The sequence below is a fragment of the Oratosquilla oratoria genome, chromosome 1, assembly GCF_046742065.1.
Source record: "Oratosquilla oratoria isolate Oo_2021 chromosome 1, ASM4674206v1, whole genome shotgun sequence".
Lineage (NCBI taxonomy): Eukaryota > Metazoa > Arthropoda > Malacostraca > Stomatopoda > Squillidae > Oratosquilla > Oratosquilla oratoria.
Window position 1 is genome coordinate 55,408,179 of NC_134777.1, and position 22,633 is coordinate 55,430,811.

Consider the following 22,633-nt stretch of genomic DNA (forward strand, 5'->3'; position numbering starts at 1 on the left):
CTTGCTGTGGATGTGCTGTGTCTTGCGACACTGCTTCTGACCCAGGGCAGTGGACAAGGTGCAGGGATGACCCGTCATCCAGGAGGTGCTAAGATGAGAGGGAGGGTGGAGGGGTGTGGAGTGTATTAAGGGATGGAATGGGTGGGAATGATTTTATGCCTTTTCCTTTTTGGCTACCTCCCTTGTAAGGGGGAAAAAGCCTTGGTTTATGTATGTATGTATGTTGTTCATGTCAAATTTGATAGTGTGGGTGCCATTTTTGTTGCTGCTCTTTGGATTCTTTCTAATTTTCTTGCATTTTTCTTTGTGCTAGGTGCCCACATTGATATGGCATATTCTAATTTTGGTCTTATCAATGTAATAATTAAAATACTTAACCATCTCCTCATCCATGTAGTCGAAGGCCACTTTCACTGATCTTAATAAGTTGTAGGTCTCTCCAAATAACTTATTTACAAGTTTGTCAGGTGTCAAGTCATTTGAGATGATTACTCCTACATCCCTCTCTGAGTTTACTTTTTTGACTACTTTGTTTCCAATCGTATATTTTCCCAAACTCTATTTTTGCCTCTTCCAAATTCCATTATGCTACATTTCTCGATGTTAAAGTTCATTTCATATTTCCGGCTCCATTCCCATACTTTACCTAAGACATCTTGTAGCGATCTGCAATCTTCTGTTTTCACTCTTTTGAGGAATTTGGCATCGTCAGCAAAAAAGTTCATGTAACAATTTACTCCTTCATCCATATCATTTATGTATATGGCAAACATTAAAGGAGCCAAAACAGAGCCTTGTGGGACACCACTTTTTACATCTTCAAATTTCAAATTTTTGTCTCTAAGTACCACTCTCATTTTTCTCCCAGTTAAGAAATCCTTCACCCATTCCAACAGTTTGCCTTGAATTCCTCCTATTTTTTTCAATTTCACTTATTAGTTTTTTGTGTGATACCTTGTCAAATCCTTTCGGCAAATCCAAGAAGGCACAGTCAGCCCATCCATATCTTTCTTGTATTATCTCAATTAGTCTCGAGTAAAAGCAGATTAGATTTGTGGTGCACAATCTTCCACTTCTAAAACCAAATTGTTTGGGGTTTATTATTTTATTTTCTTCCAAGTGTTTGGTTCATCTGCTCCTGATAATCTTTTCGCATATTTTTGCTATTGTACTTGTGAGGGACACCGGTCTAAAGTTTGTAGGATCCTCCCTATTTCCTCCTTTATGTATTGGTACTATGTTTGATTCTTTCCACTCTTGCGGCACCTTTCCCTCTTTTAGTGAGAAGTCTATTATCTTGTGTAGTTTATCTGTCAGTTCATCAATACACTCTTTCAGTATCTAATTCCATTTGGTCCGTGCAACTTTCTGACATCTAGGCTTTTTATTTGGTCTCTTATTTCCCTTTGTGTTATTTTCATTTCCTTCATCATGGGTGAACTTTCTAGTTGTCCATCCTCCCAGGGTTGTGAGCTCTCAATTGTAAAAACAGACCTGAAATGTCTAATCATAACTTCTGCCGTCTCTGTGTCATCTATGTATTCTGTCTCCTTCACGCAATTTTACTATATCATGCTTATCCTTTAGTTTGTCATTCATATATCTGTAAAAGAGTTTCAGTTGATCCATACATTTGTCTGATATCCCTTTCATATTCTATTTTTTCTTTCCTGCTTATGTTTGCATATTCATTTCTAAGTTTTTTTATGTTTTCCATTTAGATGTTTTCCTGTCTTTTTCCCATTTTTTCCCGGCTTTATCTCTCCTGGCTTTAGCCTCACTACATCTTTTGTTGAACCAACATTTTGTATTAATCTCTTTTTGTTACTTTTTTGTTACATATTTGTTAATTCCTTCTTTGCACTTTATTTTTAAATATGTTCCATTTGTCTTCCATATTTGTTTCCTCTTTAGAGAACCTATCTCAATTTGCATTTTGGAAAAATTTCCTTAGTTTTACAAAGTCTGTTTTGTTGTATATAAATCTTCCTTTTCTATGTTTATCATTTCTATCAATGTTGTTCTGTTCTTTTAATTCAAACTATTAGTATATGGTCACTTTTTCCAATTGGTGTTTTATAATCCATTCTGTTCACAATATCTGGTTCAGAAGTTAATATTAGGTCTAGTTTTGATGGTTCCTCATTGTTTCTATATCTAGTATTTTCCTTAGCCCATTGTTAGGGTGTATTCGATGGTCATATCTAGTAGAATGTTGCTTCAAAGTTCATCTCTCCCTTTAACTATCATTTCTTCCCAAATTATGTCTTTTGCATTAAAATTGCCCATGATTACTATGTTTCCACCCTCTTTCAGTAACTCGTTTAGCACCTTTATTGTTTCTTCCAATAATTTGGAATGTTTGCTATCTGACCACGCATGGGTTTTTGGTGGTACATACACTACTACAAATTTTCTGCTTTTCATCTTTTTGTTGGCAATTTTAATTGTAATTACTTCTACATTGTCTTGACCTTTAATAATCTTTGTCACATTTAAACCTTTTTTGGTCAATATCATGACACCTCCTTGTTTTTCAGTTCTATTTTTTGCCCAGTGGTTATATAGACCATGTCCCACTATGCTTGTTGATAGCGGTCCTTTCAATTTTGTCTCTACTATGCCCATGATATCAGGTTTTTCTATTTCTAGATAGTCATTTAGTTCGTTGATTCCAGAGATCATACCATCGATATTTGTGTATGCCACTTTTATTTTCATATTTTCTTTTCTTTTTTGGTTTAGGTTTCAATTTTTTTGATGTACCATTTTTTCAGTCTCAAGTCCAGCACTCCCCAAAAACAGTCGTTTTTTTCCGTCTGTTCTCTTTTCATTCTGATCATTTGCTTCAATTCTGAGCGCTTTGTCTTTCTCTTTTTCCTCATCACTCATTTCCTTTTGTATTCTTATATTTTTCAATTTCTCGCTATTTGCCAGTTTGACCGCTTTTGATAATACTTCCTCTGCCATCATTTGTGTTATTTTTATTTTTAGAGGTCTATGATGTTTTTCTTTTGAGTATTTGCCTATCCTGTGTATTTCGTTGATTTCTTTATCAAGATTCTGGTCTTCATCCTGTATTTCTTTCAGAATTTCTTTGACTAATTCCTTCTCCTCCTTTTCTTTTTGGTATCTATACATATCATGCTTTTTTTGTATGCCATGAACCACAATGCACTTACCTTTGTCAACTGTATCTCTCACCAAATTTTCCTTTCCTTTGATTACTTTTATAACTGTTTCTTTTGTATTTTCTTCCATCTGGTCTTTTAATATTTTTCTAAATATTTCTTGATTTTCCTGTTCTTGCTTCCATTGATTCTTTATTTCAATGAGGTCTATTTCTTTGATTGATTCTGCTATTTTTCCAGTCACTATTTGCAACTGTTCTTTAACCTCCTTTTTCAGTTCATCATTTTTATTCTTATCCTCATTTTTCATTCTCTTGTTTTCTCTCTTATGACTTTCTATTTCACTTTTTAGGTCACTCAACTCTTTGATTGTTTGATCATTGTTCTTTCGTAACATGATCAGTTCCCTGTGAACTGCTCGGTAATCGAGTTTCAAGTCTATTATTTTTTTTCCATCAATTTGTTTATTTCACGAATTCTTAGTGCATTGGTATACCTAATTTCTCTTTCTACATCTAAACTTTTTCCTACTTCGCTTGAGCTCCTTTGAAAACCTGAAAGGACATTATTTTCCCACCTTGGGTTTTTTCTCGGGGTATCAATCACACAATGGCGCTTGGGTATTACACCTCTTGGACTTTCTACTATACTCACGTCTAGTCCTCTCTTTGTTGATTTGTTCGTTGTTCTTTCATCATTATCTTTTTCCATTATGCCAGAAACTATACCGAAAACAAGAACTGGAAAGAGAATGTTATACCAGTCACAATGACAGTGTAGCCATCTCGTACAACAACAAATAGGTTTCCTTTGTTGCTGGCGATGAAACCGCTAGGCAGACGGTGCCTGAGAAGTATGATGGGGTTACTAGGCTGGATAGAGTGAGAAATGAGGATGTGAGGAGGAGAATGGGGGTCGAAAGGGATTTGAAAGATTGGGTTGATGAAGGAGTATTGGGATGGTTTGGACACATGGTAAGAATGAGTGATGAAAGATTAGTAAAAGAGATGTGGAAGGCAGAGTGGAAGGAATGAACATGAGGGGGCAACCAAGGATGAGATGGATGGATGGGGTAAAAGAGGCATTGAGAAAGGGGGGAATGTCTGTTGAAGAGGAATGGGATAAGACAGAAGATAGGAGTGGTTGTGAATGGATGATGCTGTGATGCATGGAAGGAAATGGGTGGGGGATGGGGGATTGAGGGAGTACTTTTTTGAATAATAATTTGATGCAGCCCAAAGGGATTTCTCCCCATCTTCTCTTTTTCTGGATGAGGGGACAGAGAGGGGGGTTGCTGATTAAAAGAAGCAGCCTTGTTGTGGATGTGCTGAGTCTCTCTACACTGCTTCTGACCTAGGGCAGTGGGCAAGATGCAGGGATGACCCATCATCCAGGAGGAGCCAAGATAAGAGGGAGGGAGGGGGATGAATGGGAGTGGAGTATGTAGGGATGGAATGGGTAGGAGTAGATTTTATGCCTTTGTTTTTTGGCTACCTTGTAAGGGGGAAAAGGTCTTTGGTATATGTATGTATGTATACCATCTTTTCATACATCTTTGTCTCAACCATACACAATACGGATTCTTTTCTGGTTAATGCTAAAGATTCTATTCACCTTGGGGACAGACTTTGGTTATTTAGTATTTTACTGATGATAACCAGCACTTCTGTCCTCAAGGACAATATTGTGCCACAGAGATGGAGTCATATAGATGGCAAATGAGAGATTTAAGGAGAGCAATGGAGGAATAATAGAAATTACAATTCTTCTTTGACTGGAGATTAGTTTCCAATCTCAAAAGAATACTATGTAATTCAGGTCCATAGGGGTGCCACAAAACTCCTAAGTATCAACTGCATGCAGTCAGTACTTCCACACTGTGGACAAACTCTTCTCTCTTCAACCTAATCTTTAATTCAGAGAAGATAAAATGTCTTCTTTCCCCTTAAAAGGGAGGTAGCCATCCAAGGCATGCACATATCCTCCACCCACCTTGTGGATGAAGGGTCATCCCTGCCTCCCACCCACTGCCTGAGTCAGAAGCAATGCAGCAAGACACATCACCTCAATAGCAATGAAGACAGCAATAGTAGTCACAATATCACTCTCAGTCTATCTCACTCATGCATACATACCTGGACATGTGGTGGTGCTGATAAAGCGTGGATCACCGAAGCTGCTATATCTTCAGCTTGTAAACATTTAAATGATGCATACAAACGTTTACAATATTCTGGGTCTTGTGTCATCTTGACAGTAAAGTCAGTTTCTACAATCCCTGGCATGATGCCCTGAAATAGCAGTGGTAATAACAATAATAGTAGAACCAATGATGGGTACTTGCAAGGGGTGGTGGTCTTGCAAGATGATCAAGGAGAATCATCACAAACCTACCCTTTGCAAAACATTTAAATGCCCACATTTCCCTTCAGAAATGCTGCCCTGAGGACCTGACACTCAGTCTCTGGACCAGGCCCATGATATTTCTTAATCAAGTACCCTATTATGTTTTTCAAACAATTCAAATGTATTCAGCATCTCCTTTACCTCCATTTAATTCTAAGTCTGCTCTGTACATCACCAAGGTTACAATCACTCCATAGAACTTTCAATCAGTATTCATCCCCAAATACCTACATTTACTCTTCTTTTACTATATAATTCACCACATTCTCTCCTCCAATCACCACTATATGAGACACCAGATTCTTAAATTCTTTACTTCACTTTCTCAAACTTTACACTATATATGGTATTGACAGCATAGTTAAACAGACATACATACATATATACCAAAAGCCCCTTTTCCTCTTAAGATAGAGATGACTGAGACATATGTATATACCAAAAGGTCCTTTTCCCCCTTATAAGGAGAGTGGCCAAGACAAAGCATACACCCACCCTACACCTATCCCTCACCCATCCAAAATCCATTTGTTGTCCTTCCCATCTTAGCACTTTGTGGAAGAAGGGTCATCCCTGTTCTCTGCCACACTGCTGAGGTCACAGGCAGTGCAGCAAGACATGGCTCTTCTACTGCAGGACCTGACAGCCAGAGCTGGTCAACCCCCACCACTTCATTACATGGTGACCCTCCTGTCATACACTTCTCTTTGGACTGCATCATTTCTCCACATTTCTCCACAAGCACTCTCAAACATATCATCATCATCATCAATTGGGGAAATACACCAGGGAGCATGCTGCTTCACTCACAGATGTGAAGAAATACAGTTTTCCATATAGATATATAAATATGTGGAATAGCTTAGATAGTGATATAGCCCAAGCTCAAACAATGCATGAGTTCAAATCTAAATATGATCATTGGAATCAAAGATATAGATTAAATTGGAACCATACATGAATTTGAGTCTAGATATGTTAGAAAATTAGAGAATAGGAGACAAGACCCAACATGCATTGCTCCTTTCTTGTATACTACAATTAGGTAAATACTTGCCAGCACCAGTCCCCACAGTCTTTTCAAGTAAGCTCCAAACACAGGTACCCTTCCTACTATAAACAACTCTTGAAAGATTTGATCAACTGACCCAAGCCATGAATTCTATAGGCATCCTTTTCATTTCCTCCATAGAGGGTTGTCTCTTATACAGACAACTCTCTAAGTAGGATCAACATCCAAGGAAATGTGTCATATGCCCATATAGCCAGAGTTGACATTCACATAATATGCTGGTATTTGGCCTAGTGACAGTACAGTCTCTGATTTGATACAAAATTATTCCACCAACATATGAGAGACCCACACAATGGATTGCACAGTCTGGTGAAAAACCATCAGCAAAAGCACTAAAACCCTAGAAGATAGGTGTGCCTGGGAGGCACACCAGAAATGTCCAGCTTGACATTGCCGACATCAGCAACAGGATGTGGGATTCTAAGTAAAACAAAACAATTTCCAATGCAATATCTGCAGTTGAATCTGCTTGTCTAGAATTGGCCTACAGAGCCAATGCAGAACTCATCAACAATAATCACCCAACACCATATCATCAGTAGTGAATAAGTCATTGTCAACCAAGACGGACTTCCAAGAGAGTGATGTTCAGTCCCAAAGAATTCAGCACTTTGATAAACACTACAGTTCTGTAGGATCTTCCAATGAGTGCTAACAAGTATGTAATCTATCTCCTAAGCCACTCCTCTAGCATTACTATATCATGTCCATCAGTGTGGCTGTTATCTCTGGAACCAAGAACCACCAATCCTCAGCCTTCTGGACTTTATAAAGTTCAGAAGGAGAGAACTATTGATGTTCTTTGTTCCAGAACCATGGGGGCCAATACACATTTCATAGCCAGCTTTGTCAGTGCCAGTAACCACACTGAAGTTTCCCAAAACAATAAGTGTGTCTGTGGTGAGCACTGGTCAACTAGATTCCAACTTACCAAAGAGCATTTTCTCTTCATGGTTATACACCTTCACAGGAGTATATACCGCAACAAGAGATGAGGCCCAAAATGTGGTTCAGCCTCACCAGCATTATATGCTCATCAACCAGAGTAACCTTTACAATGGCATGCCAACTTGTTATGCTTACAGCTACTCCCATGAGTTGTGCCCCATCAGTTTGGCCTGAACAGAAGAAGGTGTAGATCTCACCATAGTCAGCACAGCTGATTTGCCCCCTCTAAAGCCAAGAGGGGCCACCCATTTTTGCCTGAATAGAAGAACAATGAGGCATGCTGCTAGTCCCTGGGGGTGGGGGGGGGGTGCACCACAGTACAATGACAGCACTGAGACATCACTCAGCTTCCATGATTCCTGTCTCCAGGCCCTGCAGGGATGCCAGGCATGGCAAACATGCGAGTTAGTGACCCATAACTGGGTTGGATGGGATGGCTTCTGACTAAGAGTTCTTCTAACCTTTAGATGGTTTACTTTGTCCTCCATTTGGGTGTCCAACACATCCTCCTTACTGGCAGGTCACCAGTGGGGGAGCCAGTTTAGTCACCAACAATCTGCCCATGCAGCAGGTAGTACTGGGTTACGTGGTACCAGTAGAAGGACAGCCGCCTCACCTGACATACATAGAGACAAAATTTAATTTTGTTACTTACCGTAACTCTTATGTGTGATTTTGAAGAAGCCAGCTCCTGCCTGAGCCCTTCTATAAGAGCAGTAACAGCAAACTTGGTGGCTGAGTAAAAGTGGAGTGCAGCATTTGGGTGAACTAGATATCCCGCATAGCTGTTAAGATAATATGAATCTTTAATTCATGTGCATTTAAAGTAACCTAAATATTAGGCCAAACATTATTTTTCACATTTTACAGCCAATATTATCTCAAATGTGCATAAAACATTGTCTTTAATAAAAGCAGTATAAATAATCATATTTAGGGAAAGCATGTACTATCATGGTCATTCACATATCCTGTCCTGAACACACAAAAATGATAGATGAGCTGTCAAGTAGACCATCTGGTACATTGAGGAGAAAGACTTGAGAGTGTTGATAAAAGACAACCAGTCACTTGACAGACATATCAGCAGGATTATGGGAGGGACATATGTACTATTGCAGAAGATTAAAGTGGCATTCCATTATGTGGATGAAGAGATGATGAAAAAACTCATGGAAACCCTGATATGACCAAGACTGGAATACGTGTCAGTAGTATGATCCCCTACCCCTACCTGCTGTGGATGTGCTGTGTCTTGTGTCACTGCTTCTGACCCAGGGTAATGGGCAAGATGCTGAGATGACCTGTTATCCAGGAGGTGCCAAGATAAGAGGGAGGGAAGAGGGTGGAGGGGAGTGGAGTGTGATAGGGACGGAATGGGTGGGAGTGGTTTTTATGCCTTTGTTTTTTGGCTACCTCTTTTATAAGGGGGGAAAAAAGCCTTTGGTATATGTATGTAGAATGGTCCCCACACAGAGTGAAGGATATAAGCAAGATTGAAAGAATTCAAAGGGCAACAACCAAACTGGTCCCCAGCCTGGTAGATAAACCATAAGAGGAAAGATTAACCACTTCCATATGGTGATGCCTACGTAGGCGGCATGAGGAGCAAGTGGGTACTCGATGATGCCGACGTCGCCATCTTGATTATATTTATTGTAGTCGTACCTACGTACTTTCAATTCTCTCTAAACTGGCTTCATCAATTTTCTATGGTTATCAAAATACACGGGTGAAAGAGAACGAACGATTGAGCACTGACTTTATTTTTCATAATGCGATTATTATGATGCAACATCGCACGTTGGGCAGCTAATGCTGCCAGACGTGTGATGTGCCCCGGAGTGAAGAGGTTAAAAGTACTGGTTCTGCCAACTTTGAAAGATCAAAGAGAAAGAGGTGATATGATTTCAGTATTAAGGTCACTAAAGGAGATAGATTGCATTGATAAAAAATATCTGATTAAAGATGGGAGGGCTTTAAGAGGTAAATTGAGAAAGACCACATGTTGAAAGGATTTGAAGAAATGCAATTTCCATTTGTATAAATATGTGGAGTGAAGGAGGAGGTAGAATGTAGATTGAGAGAAGCGAGTAAATGCCTTGGTGGATTAAAAAGTGTAATGAGGAATAGACATTTGGGAATGGATGCTAAGAGGAGACTATATGAAAGAGTGATTGTGCCAACAGCACTGTATGGGGCAGAAACACGGAACATAAGAGAGGAAGAGAGAAGGTGTTTGAATGTGTTTGAGATGAGGTGTCTGAGAAGTATGATGGGGGTTACTAGGCTGGATAGAGTGAGGAATGAGGAGGTGAGGAGGAGAACAGGGGTGGAAAGGGAGTTGGGAGATAGGGTTGATGAAAGAGTATTAGGATGGTTTGGACACATGGAAAGAATGAGTAAAGAAAGACTAGTAAATGAGGTATGGAAGGCAGATGTGGAGGGAGTGAACATGAAGGGACGTCCTAGGATGAGGTGGATGGATGGGGTGAAGGGGGCTTTGGGGAAGAGGGGAATGTCTGTTGAGGAAGGACGGGAGAGAACAGAAGACAGGGGTGAATGGAGAATGGTTGTATATGGATGATGTTGGGATGCATGAGGTGGAATGGGCAGGGGGATGGGGGGTGAGGTAGTATGTGTGAGCAAAATTTGACGCAGCCAGAAGGGATTTCTCCCCGTCTTCTCCTTTTATGCATGGGGGGACGGAGAGGGTGGGTCGCCGATTTAATGAAGTGGCCTTGCTGTGGATGTGCTGTGTCTTGCGACACTGCTTCTGACCCAGGGCAGTGGACAAGGTGCAGGGATGACCCGTCATCCAGGAGGTGCTAAGATGAGAGGGAGGGTGGAGGGGTGTGGAGTGTATTCAGGGATGGAATGGGTGGGAATGATTTTATGCCTTTTCCTTTTTGGCTACCTCCCTTGTATGGGGGAAAAAGCCTTGGTATATGTATGTATAAATATGTGGAATAGCTTAGAATATCATATAGCCCAAGTTCAAACAATACACGAATCCAAATCTAAATATGATAACTGGAAATCGAAGATATAGATTAAGTTGGAACCATTCATGAATTTGAGTCTTGGTGTGGTGATCTGAGCTTTATATAACTAATAGTACTTGTTAACCTCATTAAAAATGGGCATATTTTTTTCTACACTATTTCCTGTTTTGTTTTCAGACTATGGTGATGATTTTGGTTGAATAGAGCCTAAAGAAAGGTTCTGAGTGTTGTTTGCAACTACCTCAGTTGGTACATACATATACCAAAGGCTTTTTCCCCCTACATGGGGGGTAGCCAAAAAGAAAAAGGCATAGAAACCACTCCCACCCATTCCATTTCCTACATATTCCACTCCCCTCCATCCTCCTCCCTCCCTCTTATCTTGGCACCTCCTGGATGACAGGTCATCCCTGCATCCTGTCCACTGCCCTGGGTCAGAAGCAGTGTTGCAAGACACAGCACATCCACAGCAAGGCCGCTTCATAAACTTGGTATGTTAGAAAAATTAAAGAAAGGAAAGGAGCAATGCTAGTTGAGTCCTGTCTAGGAAGCATTGCTCCTTTCCTGTATACTACAATTAAGTAAATAGTTATGCTGAAAAGGAGGAAAAACATAAGGAAGCACATGAGATACAATTAACGGAAAAAAAGACATAATAATAATAAAAATCAACCATGATGCATGTAGAAGTAAAAAAGGCCTTTTCCTTTTACTATGAGAGTGCATGAGTCAAAGCATACACCCCACATGCACATCCAGAAGGAAATAGCTAAGGAAATTTTGAAAGAAATACAGGATGAAGGGCAAAATTTTGATAAAAAAAAACTCGACAAAATCCACAGGATAGGCAAATATTCAAAAGAAAAACAACATACACCTCTGAAAATAAAACTAAGAACTCAAATGATAGCCAAGGAGGTATTACTGAAAGCGGTTAAATTAGCAAACGGTGAGAAATTCAAACATATATGGATAAAAATGGAAATGAGTGATGAGGAAAAAGAGAAAGACAAAGCTCTCAGAATTGAAGCCAATGATAGAAATGAGAAAAAAACAGACAAAAAAAAAAGTGTTTTTTTGGAGAGTGCTGGACTTGAGACTGAAAAAATGGTACATCAAAAAAATGGAAACTTAAACCAATAAAGAAAAGAAAATATGAAACTAAAAGTGGCATACACAAATATCGATGGCATGCTCTCTGGAATCAATTAACTAAATGACTATCTAGAAATAGAAAAACCTGACATTATGGAAATTGTAGAGACAAAACTGAAAGGACCTCTATCAACAAGCATAGTAGGGCAAGGTCTATACAACCCCTGGATGAAAAATAGAACAAGCAAGCAGGGAGGTGTCATGATATTGACCAAAAAGGGTTTAAATGTGACAAAGATTAATGAAGTGCTGGTATAACAAAAGGTGTAGTGAGGCTAGACAGAAGAGACAAAGCCTGGAAAAAAATGGGAAAAATAAAAAAAAAACATACAAATGGCAAACATATATAAAACTTAGGAACGAATATGTGAATATATGCAGGAAAGAAAAAAGAAATTATGAAAAAGATATTATAGACAAATGTAAGGATCAACCTAAACTCTTTTACAGATATATAAATGAAAAAGTAAAGGATAAACATGAAATAGTAAAATTACGTGAAGGAGATAAAGAATATATAGATGACACAGAAATGGCAGAAATTACAATCAGACATTTCAGGTTGGTTTTTACAATTGAGAGCTCACAATTTTGGGAAGATGGACAACAAGAAAGATCACCCAAAATTAAAGAAATAAAGGTAAAACAAAAAGAAATAAGAGACCAAATAAAAAAAAACTAGATATCAGAAAATTGCAAATTGGATACTGAAAGAGTGTACAGACGAACTGACAGACAAATTATACAAGATAATAGACTTCTCACTCAAAGAAGCAAAGGTATCGCAAGATTAGAAAGATACACACATAGTACCAATATATAAAGGAGGAAATAAAGAAGATCCTACAAACTTCAGACCAGTATCCCTTACAAGCACAGTAGCAAAAATATAAGAAAAAGTCATCAGAAACAAATGGACCAAACACTTGGAAGAAAATAAAATAGTAAACCCTAAACAATTTGGCTTTAGAAGTGGAAGATCATGTACCACAAACTTAATTTGCTTTTACTCAAGATTAATTGAGATAATACAAGAAAGAGATGGCTGGGCAGATTGCCCCTTCTTGGACTTGCAGAAGGCATTTGACAAAGTACCACATAAAAAATTAATAAGAAAAATTTAAATAATAGGAGGAATACAAGGTAAGCTACTGGAATGGATGAAATATTTCTTAATTGGGAGAAAAATGAGAGTAGTACTTAGAGACAAAAATTCAAACTGGGAAGATGTGAAGAGTGGCATCCCGCAAGGCTCTGTATTGGCTCCTTTAATGTTTGCCATATATATAAATGATATGGATGAGGGAGTAAATTGTTACATGAACTTCTTTGCTGACGATGCCAAATTACTCAAGAGAGTAAGAACAGAAGAAGATTGCAGATTGCTACAAGAAGGCCTAGACAAAATATGGTGATGGAGTCAGAGATGTGAGATGAACTTCAACATTAAGAAATGTAGTATAATGGAATTTGGAAAAAGGAAAAATAGAGTATCAGGTCAATATAAAATTGGAAACAAGGAAGTCAAAAAAGTTGATTCAGAAAGGGACCTGGGAGTGATCATCTCAAGTGACTTGACACCTGATAAACATGTCAATAAATTATTTGGAGAGACTTTTAACTTACTAAGATCAATGAAAGTGGCCTTCGACTACATGGATGAGGAGATGGTTAAAAAAATAGTGGTTACACTAATAAGACCTAAACTAGAATATGCTGCAACACTATGGGCACCTAGCACAAAAAAGAACATAAGAAAATTAGAAAGAATCCAAAGAGCAGTGACAAAAATGGCACCTACACTATCAAATCTGACATACGAACAAAGATTGGAGAAATTACATCTATCAACACTGGAACAGAGAAGAGAAAGAGGTGATTTGTTGACCATTTACAGAATTATGAAAGGGATGGAAATTCTCGATAGAGACAACTTATTAAAATGGGACAGAAGAGAAACAAGAGGACACGAAAAGAAGCTAAAGAAGGACAGTTACAGAAGAGACCTGAAAAAGAATAGCTTCCCACATAGAGTGATTGATGTCTGGAACAAACTAAATGGAGAAACAGTGAGTGCCAAAACTATACATGATTTTAAGAATAAACTGGATGCGGAGAGATACGAAAACAGGTCACTACAAGCATAGCTCTCGTCCCGTAAAATACAACTAGGAAAATAGAAGGGTCTGATAGCCACAGCTGGTTTAGCCCCATTGATTTGTTTATATTGTGAACCCCCTCTCATTCATTCAAAATAACTATGAAGGAGACAAGCACTTCCCTATGGCTTGCTTAATTTCTTCCATTCACAACCTTTTTCCATTCACTCCTATCTTATGCACTTTCTTCCTTACTTGCACACATTCCTCTCATCTTCAATGCCCCCTTTACACCCAAGATACCACAAACAAATTAATTAAATACTTCAAGGTTCGCCATGTGGAAACTCATGGTTCCTCTGCAGTCAGTAGTTCTTTTTATTCCTCCCATAAATCTCTCCAGGAAGAAATAACATATGGTTGTCAGTTGGTTGAGATTTAATTCAGTTTTGCTGAGGTGTGATAGTAGAGTGATAGGAGCTTGTTAGATAGTTTGTTTTATTCCCTTCAGTGTAATGAAATACTTTAGAGACTTTGTTCTAGATATAGTTAATATAATATGATCCAGTAGTGGGCTTCAGCTCAAAGGTAGGTCTCAATCACTTGGGTCTTTCTTCAGTAACCTCTCATCTGCACAAAACTGTGTCCTATGCTAGAACAAAATTGCATGTGACATGTACCCAACTTGAAGGTTGAAACTTCAAGCAACATAATCTATGTGCTTTCTGCCTTAATTTTGTATCAAGTATAATACATAAACAAAGGGCAAACCTGGAAATTTGAATAACATGCCCATCATCTACTTCACGTTCTCTCATGGATGCTACTGCTTCTCTTGTGCACAGGCACAGTGCCACTACATTCAAGTTAAGCATCTCTCTCCATTCCTCAGGAGTACCATCTGAAAGAGGAAATAATTATTTTTCCATATGAAGTCAGATGTTACCCCAGGTCTCTCCTGCAGAAGACCCATGGTTCCCAGGTAACCATATCATATTCAATTCCAATGACTGATTAACATGTGCAAGTTACTATTGTGAAATCAAGGCTATAAATTTGAATCACACACATTAAAAATAGGACACTGTTTTCAAGTTACAAAATAAAATTCATGACTTCATTACAACAAAAGCAAGAATAAAATGACTGAGCATTAAAAGTACCAACCTAATAAACTACTATTCCTGGACATTCCAGCACTGTTGACACAAACATCTACTCCTCCATATTTTTCCTTGATTGTTGCAAACATTGATAGGACCTCATCTTCCTCCGTGAGATCACACTTGATTGGAGTCAACATACCCGATTCATTTGCTAGATCTTTTGTTAAAGTCTGAAAAATACATGCAAGTCTTCATGATTTATTTTCTGGCATATCAAACCCAAATAGTGATGACAATTTGGGGGTACAGGTACAGCAAATAAAGAATTTTTAATTTCCTTTTACATATACTTGGTATCTAATGAAGATGTTTACTGAATATTAGTCCAAATCCACAAGATGCATTCCCACCACTGCATACAAAGGAATGGAAATATACAAGAGAAAAGAGAAAAGAGAAAATGTGTAGCTAGTCTTAAAATGCTTATGAATTATATTCATTTACTATTTCACAAAGAGAATGAAATAGACCATATTATCACTTACAAGCATATGATCCAGATCTCTATCTACTCCAACCACTTTTAGGCCAGCAACCACAAGTGCCTTGCAGATAGCAGCCCCAATTCCTCCACTGGCACCTGTCACTAATGCAACACGACCACACCATCTTTCCATGGCACAAAAATATAAGTTAACTGAAAAAGATTACATCAATTAGTTGGTATACTACAAATTCTAGTGAATTTTGCCAAATATTCTATCCTACAGCAAAGTGATATACTTTTCGGACTGCAAGATGCAAAATTGTTACCATACTTATTTTGGATGAGTTCTAAACTTCAAACAAAACGGTATTTATTTAGTTTTAATATAGTAATATTTCTGATTCAGTAAAATCTAAAAAATAAACATATTAGCATTATTTTGGTTTTCAAATTTAAGAACTGGAACGTCATTTGACAGACTATATCAACAACCTTACACATATGATTTGAGGGGAACTATGATACTGATAGGTTATGTTCTTTGTAACATTAGGTTATACTTCAACATTAATGAAGGCTTATAAAACTTGCTGGCTGTCTCTGGTGAATTACATAACAAATATATTGTTCTGAAATTGAGTAAAGTAATAATTGTTTCTGATTATTTTTACTGAAATTAATTTCCTACAAAAAAATCCTAATACCAACAATGGCACTCCCAGAGGTTCCAGCCATCTCTCTGTAATGTCAATCCTTCTTTCCTTCAGAGATCAAAAGGTTAGGTTAAGGTTAGATTCAATTACATATAGTTAAACCAGAACAGGTGATGACAACTGTTGATTGGGGTTTTAACTTTATTTTTCAAAGAAGTAATTCAAACCCGAGGGGATGATCGACTACGGCAAATTATCCAAATAGTTTCTTTGAACAGGCTACATTTTTTTCGAAAAAAAAGGGCCAGGGAATAATATCATCTTGTATTAACTTATTAGTTATTACTTATGGATGTCGATAACCAAAATTTGAGTTATTTGGGTACGTTAGGATTGTAAGTCAAATTTCAGACGAGGCCTTGTTATACAACTATACCTATGGTGATAGCTGTTGGTCTCGTTAACCTTGCGACGGGGATATTGTCCAAAATTACCATCGATAAATCATCTTGGCAAAATTTTTACATGGTGGCGATGGTATCACCGTCTTTGATTTAGATACGCTCGTTCTTTGGACAGAATATTCAAACTCGAAAATGACGGCAATACCACCTTGATTTATAAACATGAAAAATTACTTAATTTATATGTAAATCATAATAAAGTTAGAATAATCAGAGGAAAAAACTACAAAATATCTAAATTGATACCTTCCACTGGTTCCAAATAAATATATTTTTTTACAGATGCTTTCTCACAATCTCTGAATACACTTATCAAAGAACCTCTGATACTACCCTTGACCAGTCAACCGTCAGATATCACGTTTTCAATTATATGACATGATATTATATTTTATAATATTAACCTACGTACATAGTTGTTTATACTGTTATGTGAAGATATATCAAGGTGCAGCAATTAAAAATAACTTCTTTTAATATCGTTGCCACAGAAACATTGTCAATTATAGAATAGAAATATGAAAGGTGAAGGTGCGAGTAATACTGCATGAGTAAATAGTACAAGGTTTCATGTTCTGCTTGTCAGTGCAGAACTTGCAGGAAGAATGACTTGGTGGCAACATTACAAGTAAATTTCCTTATACGATAATATACCCAGAAACAATGCCGAGCATTGCATATAAGATTTGGCCATTGTAAAATAAAATTGCACCATCTGAATTACTAACAATTATAGCAGCGAAATGTGGATCAAATAAATATGAGACATTCGAGGTTAAATAAAATTACTGTAAAAATTGTGCATCATCTATGACCCCCGAACTCACAGATGATAACAATGTGGAGTAGAAAAGTACATGAACTAGACCAATTATTGTCAATGCGTTCCAGGGACGTTCAGGGGCCATGCATTGTGATTTACTTCTAGCTATTATGCCAAATCAACCTTACTCTCTTATTTCCCGCCTATGTGCTATCTGATTTTTTCATATGTATATAGTAAAGGAAGCTGTATAACACATTGAGTACCACTTTTTAGTCGTATAACAACGATTATCACCACCCCACCTGCCTCAACTGTGACACCTCGGCATGGCACAACATGGCGGGGGATAATCTGTCACGTGCCATAAAACCAGTGGCGGCGCCCGGGGGGGGGGGGCTTTAGCCCCCCCCAGAAAAGTGGCCAGCCCCCCCATTAGCCCCCCCCCAACTTAAATGAGCAAATTGAAAATTTAAAACACTCATTGAAATAATTTTATTAAGTGGAATTTTTAATTGCCAGGGCTAAATATTTGTCAGCCATCAGTGCTAGCCCAACCATTAACCCCCTCCCCTTCTGAAATGAGGATAATATATGTGTATTATCATATTACTATTAGCCCCCCTTAGCCTCCCCAACTAAAAATTCCTGGCGCCGCCGCTGCATAAAACTTATTCAGATCACTGTTATAATCCTAAAAAGTGATGCTCTTTGTAATATGCAACTTCCTTTATTTTATACAAAAATACACACATACATGCATGCATACATATATACATATACCAAAGGCTCCCCTTAGAAGGGAGGTAAAAAAAAAAAGAAAGAAAAAAAATCCACCCATTCCATCCCCACAGAAGTCGTGCAGCAATACAAAGCACATTCACAGCAAGGCCGCTTCATTAAATCGGCGACCACCCCTCCCCCATCCCCTCGTGCAGAAATGGAGAAGACAGGATAAATCCACCCGCCATCTCCCACCCACTCCATTTCATGCATCACAGCATCATACATGCACAACCATTCTCCATTCACCCCTATCTTCTGTCTTCTCCCGTCCCTCCTCAACAGACATTCCCCTTTTACTCAATCCATTCATCTCATCCTTGGTCGTCCCTTCATGTTCACTCCTACCTCTGCCTTCCACACCTCTTTTACTAATCTTTCTTCACTCATTCTTCCCATGTGTCCAAACCACCTCACTATATATTTCATCAAACCAATCTCCCAACTCCCTTTCCACCCCGTTCTCCTCCTCACCTCGTTTCTCGCTCTATCCAGCCTAGCAACCCCTGTCATACTCCTCAGGCACCTCATTTCAAACACATTCAAACTCCTCCTCTCTTCCTCTTTTATGTTCCATGTTTCTGTCCCATGCAATGCTGTCGGCACAATCACTCCATACAATCTCCTCTTAGCATCCATTTCCAAATGTCTATTTCTCATTACACTTTTTAACCACCTAAAGCATTTACTTGTTTACATAGGTAAAAATAACAGTAAGCACGATTACAAGTTTTTTGGAAATTCGTTAACAAAAGTGGACAGTGAAAAAGATCTCTGCGTAATTATCAGTAACGACCTCAAATCACCCAAGCAGTACCACTGCTCACTATATATACACCGTCAACTTCGATGCAGAGTAACACTCCTCTGAAGAAGCTATTGTAAGCGAAACTGGTCAGGAATAAACTCGATATTCAGATAAAGACCCGTGTTTCCCCCTCATTCTCTCTATTTCTCTCTGCCTGACTTTCTATGACTTTTAATTTCTCTCCTTCTTTTATATTGTTGTGACACACACACAAACACACACACACACACACGACTCGGTGGCGCAGTTGGTAGAGCACTGAACTGCCACGATAGTGGCCTGGAGTTCCTGTTTCGAATCCTGCCCAGGGCCGAAATTATTTCGGTACCGCTGCGCTTCGGGTCGTTACTCTGACTCTCGTGGGCGGGGAGTTGGGTGTGTGTGTGCAAGGTCATAGCATTACCCATAGATCGGACCTACGAGCTCTGAGCTCTCTTCCAGGAGGGAAATAGCTGTTGATCACGAGTCCAACACGTGATCCAAAGACCAAGTGAATACACACACACACACACTTCATCGAACGGACGGCGTAGAGGACGTTCTGAAGAAAAAGTGAAATTTTCGTGGATCCCAAAGCAAAGGAAGTACCTATTGTATTTACAGGGTGGGGGGGATTGCTCGTGGTGTAGTGGGAAAGTGAGGAAAAAGGAGAAGGGGAGGGATTACTGAGGGAAATGGAAGGAAATGAGGAAGGGGAGGACTTGGTCCAAGAGGCCAGACGGCTTGTAAACAAACGCCGAACCGATGATTTGGATTTCGATGATGGGACTAACAAAAATGTAAAGATTAGAAACATAGATAAGAGCAGTACAATGGAAGGTGAGGATAATAATTTCCAAGGATTTAATGAGGGGGCGGCGGATACCAACCTCCCCCGACTGGCAAAACTGGAGGAAAAACTTGAACAAATGACTGAACATTGGGAGATCAGGTTCGGTAAAATGTCAAAAATTGCAGAGAGAGTTGAAAAATTGGAAGAACTAGAGAAGGCGAACAAAAACTTAACTGATGAAATAGAAGAACTAAAAAGACAGTTAAGAGAAGTAAAAGAGGAGAATGAAGAATTAAAGAGGAATAATAAAGAAAACAAAGAGGCCATAGCTAAAGAAGCTAAGGGTTGGAAGACAATACAAGAAAACAGTTAAGTTGCATTTACTGATATAATTAAACAGCAAATGAAAGAACAAACTGAAGACTCAGTTATCAAAGTGATGAGACAGAAGGAGACTTAGCAGACAAAAAGAAATGTATAATTATATTAGGAATGGAAGAGAAACATAACCCAGATAGAACCTCAAGAATCAAAGAGGAAAATGAAAAGGTAAGCAGTTTACTACAATTAGTTCAGGAAGATGAACCAGAAATAATGAAACAAATCGAAGAGAAGTTCAGTCTCTGAAAGTATAGTACAGATAAGACCAGACCAATTAAGATTAAATTCAGGTCACAAACGACGGCAGAGAATATCTTATCCAAAACAGGGAAACTAGCAACAAGTGAACAATATAAAAAGGTATGGATAAAAAGGGAAATGAATAAAGAGGAAAGAGAGGAAGGAAAAGAGAAAAGACTTGAAGCTAAGGAAAAAACGAGAACAGAACAGAGTCAGAAAAAGAGAGATTCTATTGGAGAGTAGTGAATATGAAACTAAGGAAATTCGACATACAAGAGAAAAACAAAAGGGAAACAGAGAACACAATGGAAGTGGCAGAAAACTAAGAGTGTCTTACACAAATATAGATGGATTGATAACAGGATTGAATGAGCTGAATGATTATTTGAAGGAAAAAGAACCGGACATAATGGGAATTGTAGAAACAAAATTAAAAGGTCCACTACCACCCAACAGTGCAGGACATGATACATATAATTATTGGATTAGAAACAGACAAAGCAAGGGGGTGGAGTTATGTTCCTGACTAAGAAGGATATAAACGTGAGGTGTGTCACATATGGAAAGAATACAGTAGAGATGATTGTGATCGAAGTGGAAGACAGAGATAAGAAGAACAGAAAGTGTGTGATAAATTATGTGCCTCCGAAATCGGCCTCGTGGGAAGAGAGTGAACATAAAAGTATGTTAGAGGACACAAAGATAACATTAAATAAAATAATGGAAGATGGAGGAAAAATAGTTATGATGGGCGACTTTAATTGCAAAGAAATCTGCTGGGAAGAGATGACAGTAAAGGGTGGAAACGGCTCATGGGGAAACGCTCTACTTGAGATGATTACTGACAATACAATGACACAGTGGATACAGGAGAACACTAGGTATAGAAATGAGGAAGAACCATCGAGACTAGACCTAATAATTACATCTGAACCTAGAATAGTGGACAAGATTGAATATAAAACACCAATAAGTAAAAGTGACCACATATTGATTGAACTGGAACTAAATGAAGAAAAATACATGAAAAAAATGAACAATACAGAAAAGGAAGAATGATGTATGAAAAAACAAACTTTGATAAAATAAGAGAATTCTTTCAAAAAGAAAACTGGGAAGAAATATACAAAGAAGAAACAACAGTGGAAGAGAAATGGAATATTTTGACAAAATTTACAAAAAAGGAGTGGAAAAGTATGTCCCAAGACAAAAACAAGAAAAAGAATATGTAAAATGCTGGTACAATAAAAGTTGTAGGGAGTTAAAAGACAAAAGAGACAAAGCTTGGACCAGATGGAAAAAAGACAAAAGGCCTGAAAAATGGAAAATATATACTTGTTATAGAAATGGATATGTACAAACGTGCAGAGAGGAAAAGAGAAAATATGAAAAAGATGTCATAGAAAAGTGTAAAGATCAACCAAAACTATTTTACAGATTTGTAAACAACAAATTGAAAAACAAACAAGACTTGGAGAAATTAAGACAAGGAGGAGTTGAATACACAGAGGAAATTGAAATGGCGGAAATTATGAACAAGCATTTTAAATCAGTGTTTACAAGGGAGAACATACAACCTGAAGAGATCGAATGGAAAGAGAAAGTCCCTCCCATGAAAGAAATAGAAATAACAAACAACGAAATATTGAAACACTTGAGTAATCTTGATGTCAGAAAATCGCATGGACCACATGAAATAGCAAACTGGATTTTGAAAGAATGCAGGAATGAGCTGGCAGACAAAATGCATAGCATAATAAACAGTTCCTTGAAAGAAGGAAAAGTTCCAGAAGATTGGAAAAAAGCAAATATAGTACCCATATATAAAGGAGGAAATAAAGGAGACCCTAACAACTATAGACCAGTCTCCCTAACAAGTACAATAGCAAAAATTTGTGAAAGGATTGTCAAAAGTAGATGGGTAAAATATTTAGAAAAAACAACAACAACGTGTTAAATCCAAGGCAATTTGGATTCAGACAAGGACGATCATGCGTCACCAATTTAATATGTTTCTATTCAAGGCTAATAGATATAATACAAGAAAGAGATGGATGGGCTGATTGTGCATTTCTAGACCTAAAAAAAAGCTTTTGACAAAGTACCACATAAGAAGTTGCTTAAGAAATTAGAAACTGAAGGAGGAATACAGGGCAAACTGCTTAATTGGATGGAAGATTTTTTGCAAGAAAGGAAAATGAGAGTAGTGATAAGAGACAAACACTCAAAATGGGATGAAGTAATAAGCGGTGTTCCGCAAGGAACAGTTCTGGCCCCAATAATGTTTGCTATATATATTAATGATATGGATGAAGGAATTGAAAGCTATATGAGCTTCTTTGCAGATGATGCAAAAC

At 38.1% G+C, this 22,633-nt stretch overlaps 1 protein-coding gene across 6 annotated transcripts in view; it reads right to left on the reverse strand.

Moving 5' to 3' along the window:
* Positions 1–17,657, reverse strand: part of LOC143025377 (dehydrogenase/reductase SDR family member 11-like) — a 35,117-nt gene extending 17,460 nt beyond the window's left edge. Inside the window, exons 1-6 of one of the 6 annotated variants that reach the window (XM_076184976.1) lie at positions 16,502–16,655; positions 15,471–15,622; positions 14,987–15,155; positions 14,591–14,720; positions 8,216–8,345; positions 5,267–5,422 (exon numbers count right to left, since the gene is read on the reverse strand). In XM_076184976.1, the coding sequence (XP_076041091.1) occupies positions 5,267–5,422; positions 8,216–8,345; positions 14,591–14,720; positions 14,987–15,155; positions 15,471–15,622; positions 16,502–16,562 (798 nt within the window). In that variant the 5' untranslated portion in view covers positions 16,563–16,655. Of the gene's footprint in view, positions 1–5,266; positions 5,423–8,215; positions 8,346–14,590; positions 14,721–14,986; positions 15,156–15,470; positions 15,623–16,501; positions 16,657–16,775; positions 16,911–16,941; positions 17,092–17,597 lie in introns of those variants that run through there. The other 5 variants (XM_076185245.1, XM_076185157.1, XM_076185071.1 and 2 more) reach the window with 5 other exon arrangements.
* Positions 17,658–22,633: the final 4,976 nt, after the last annotated feature.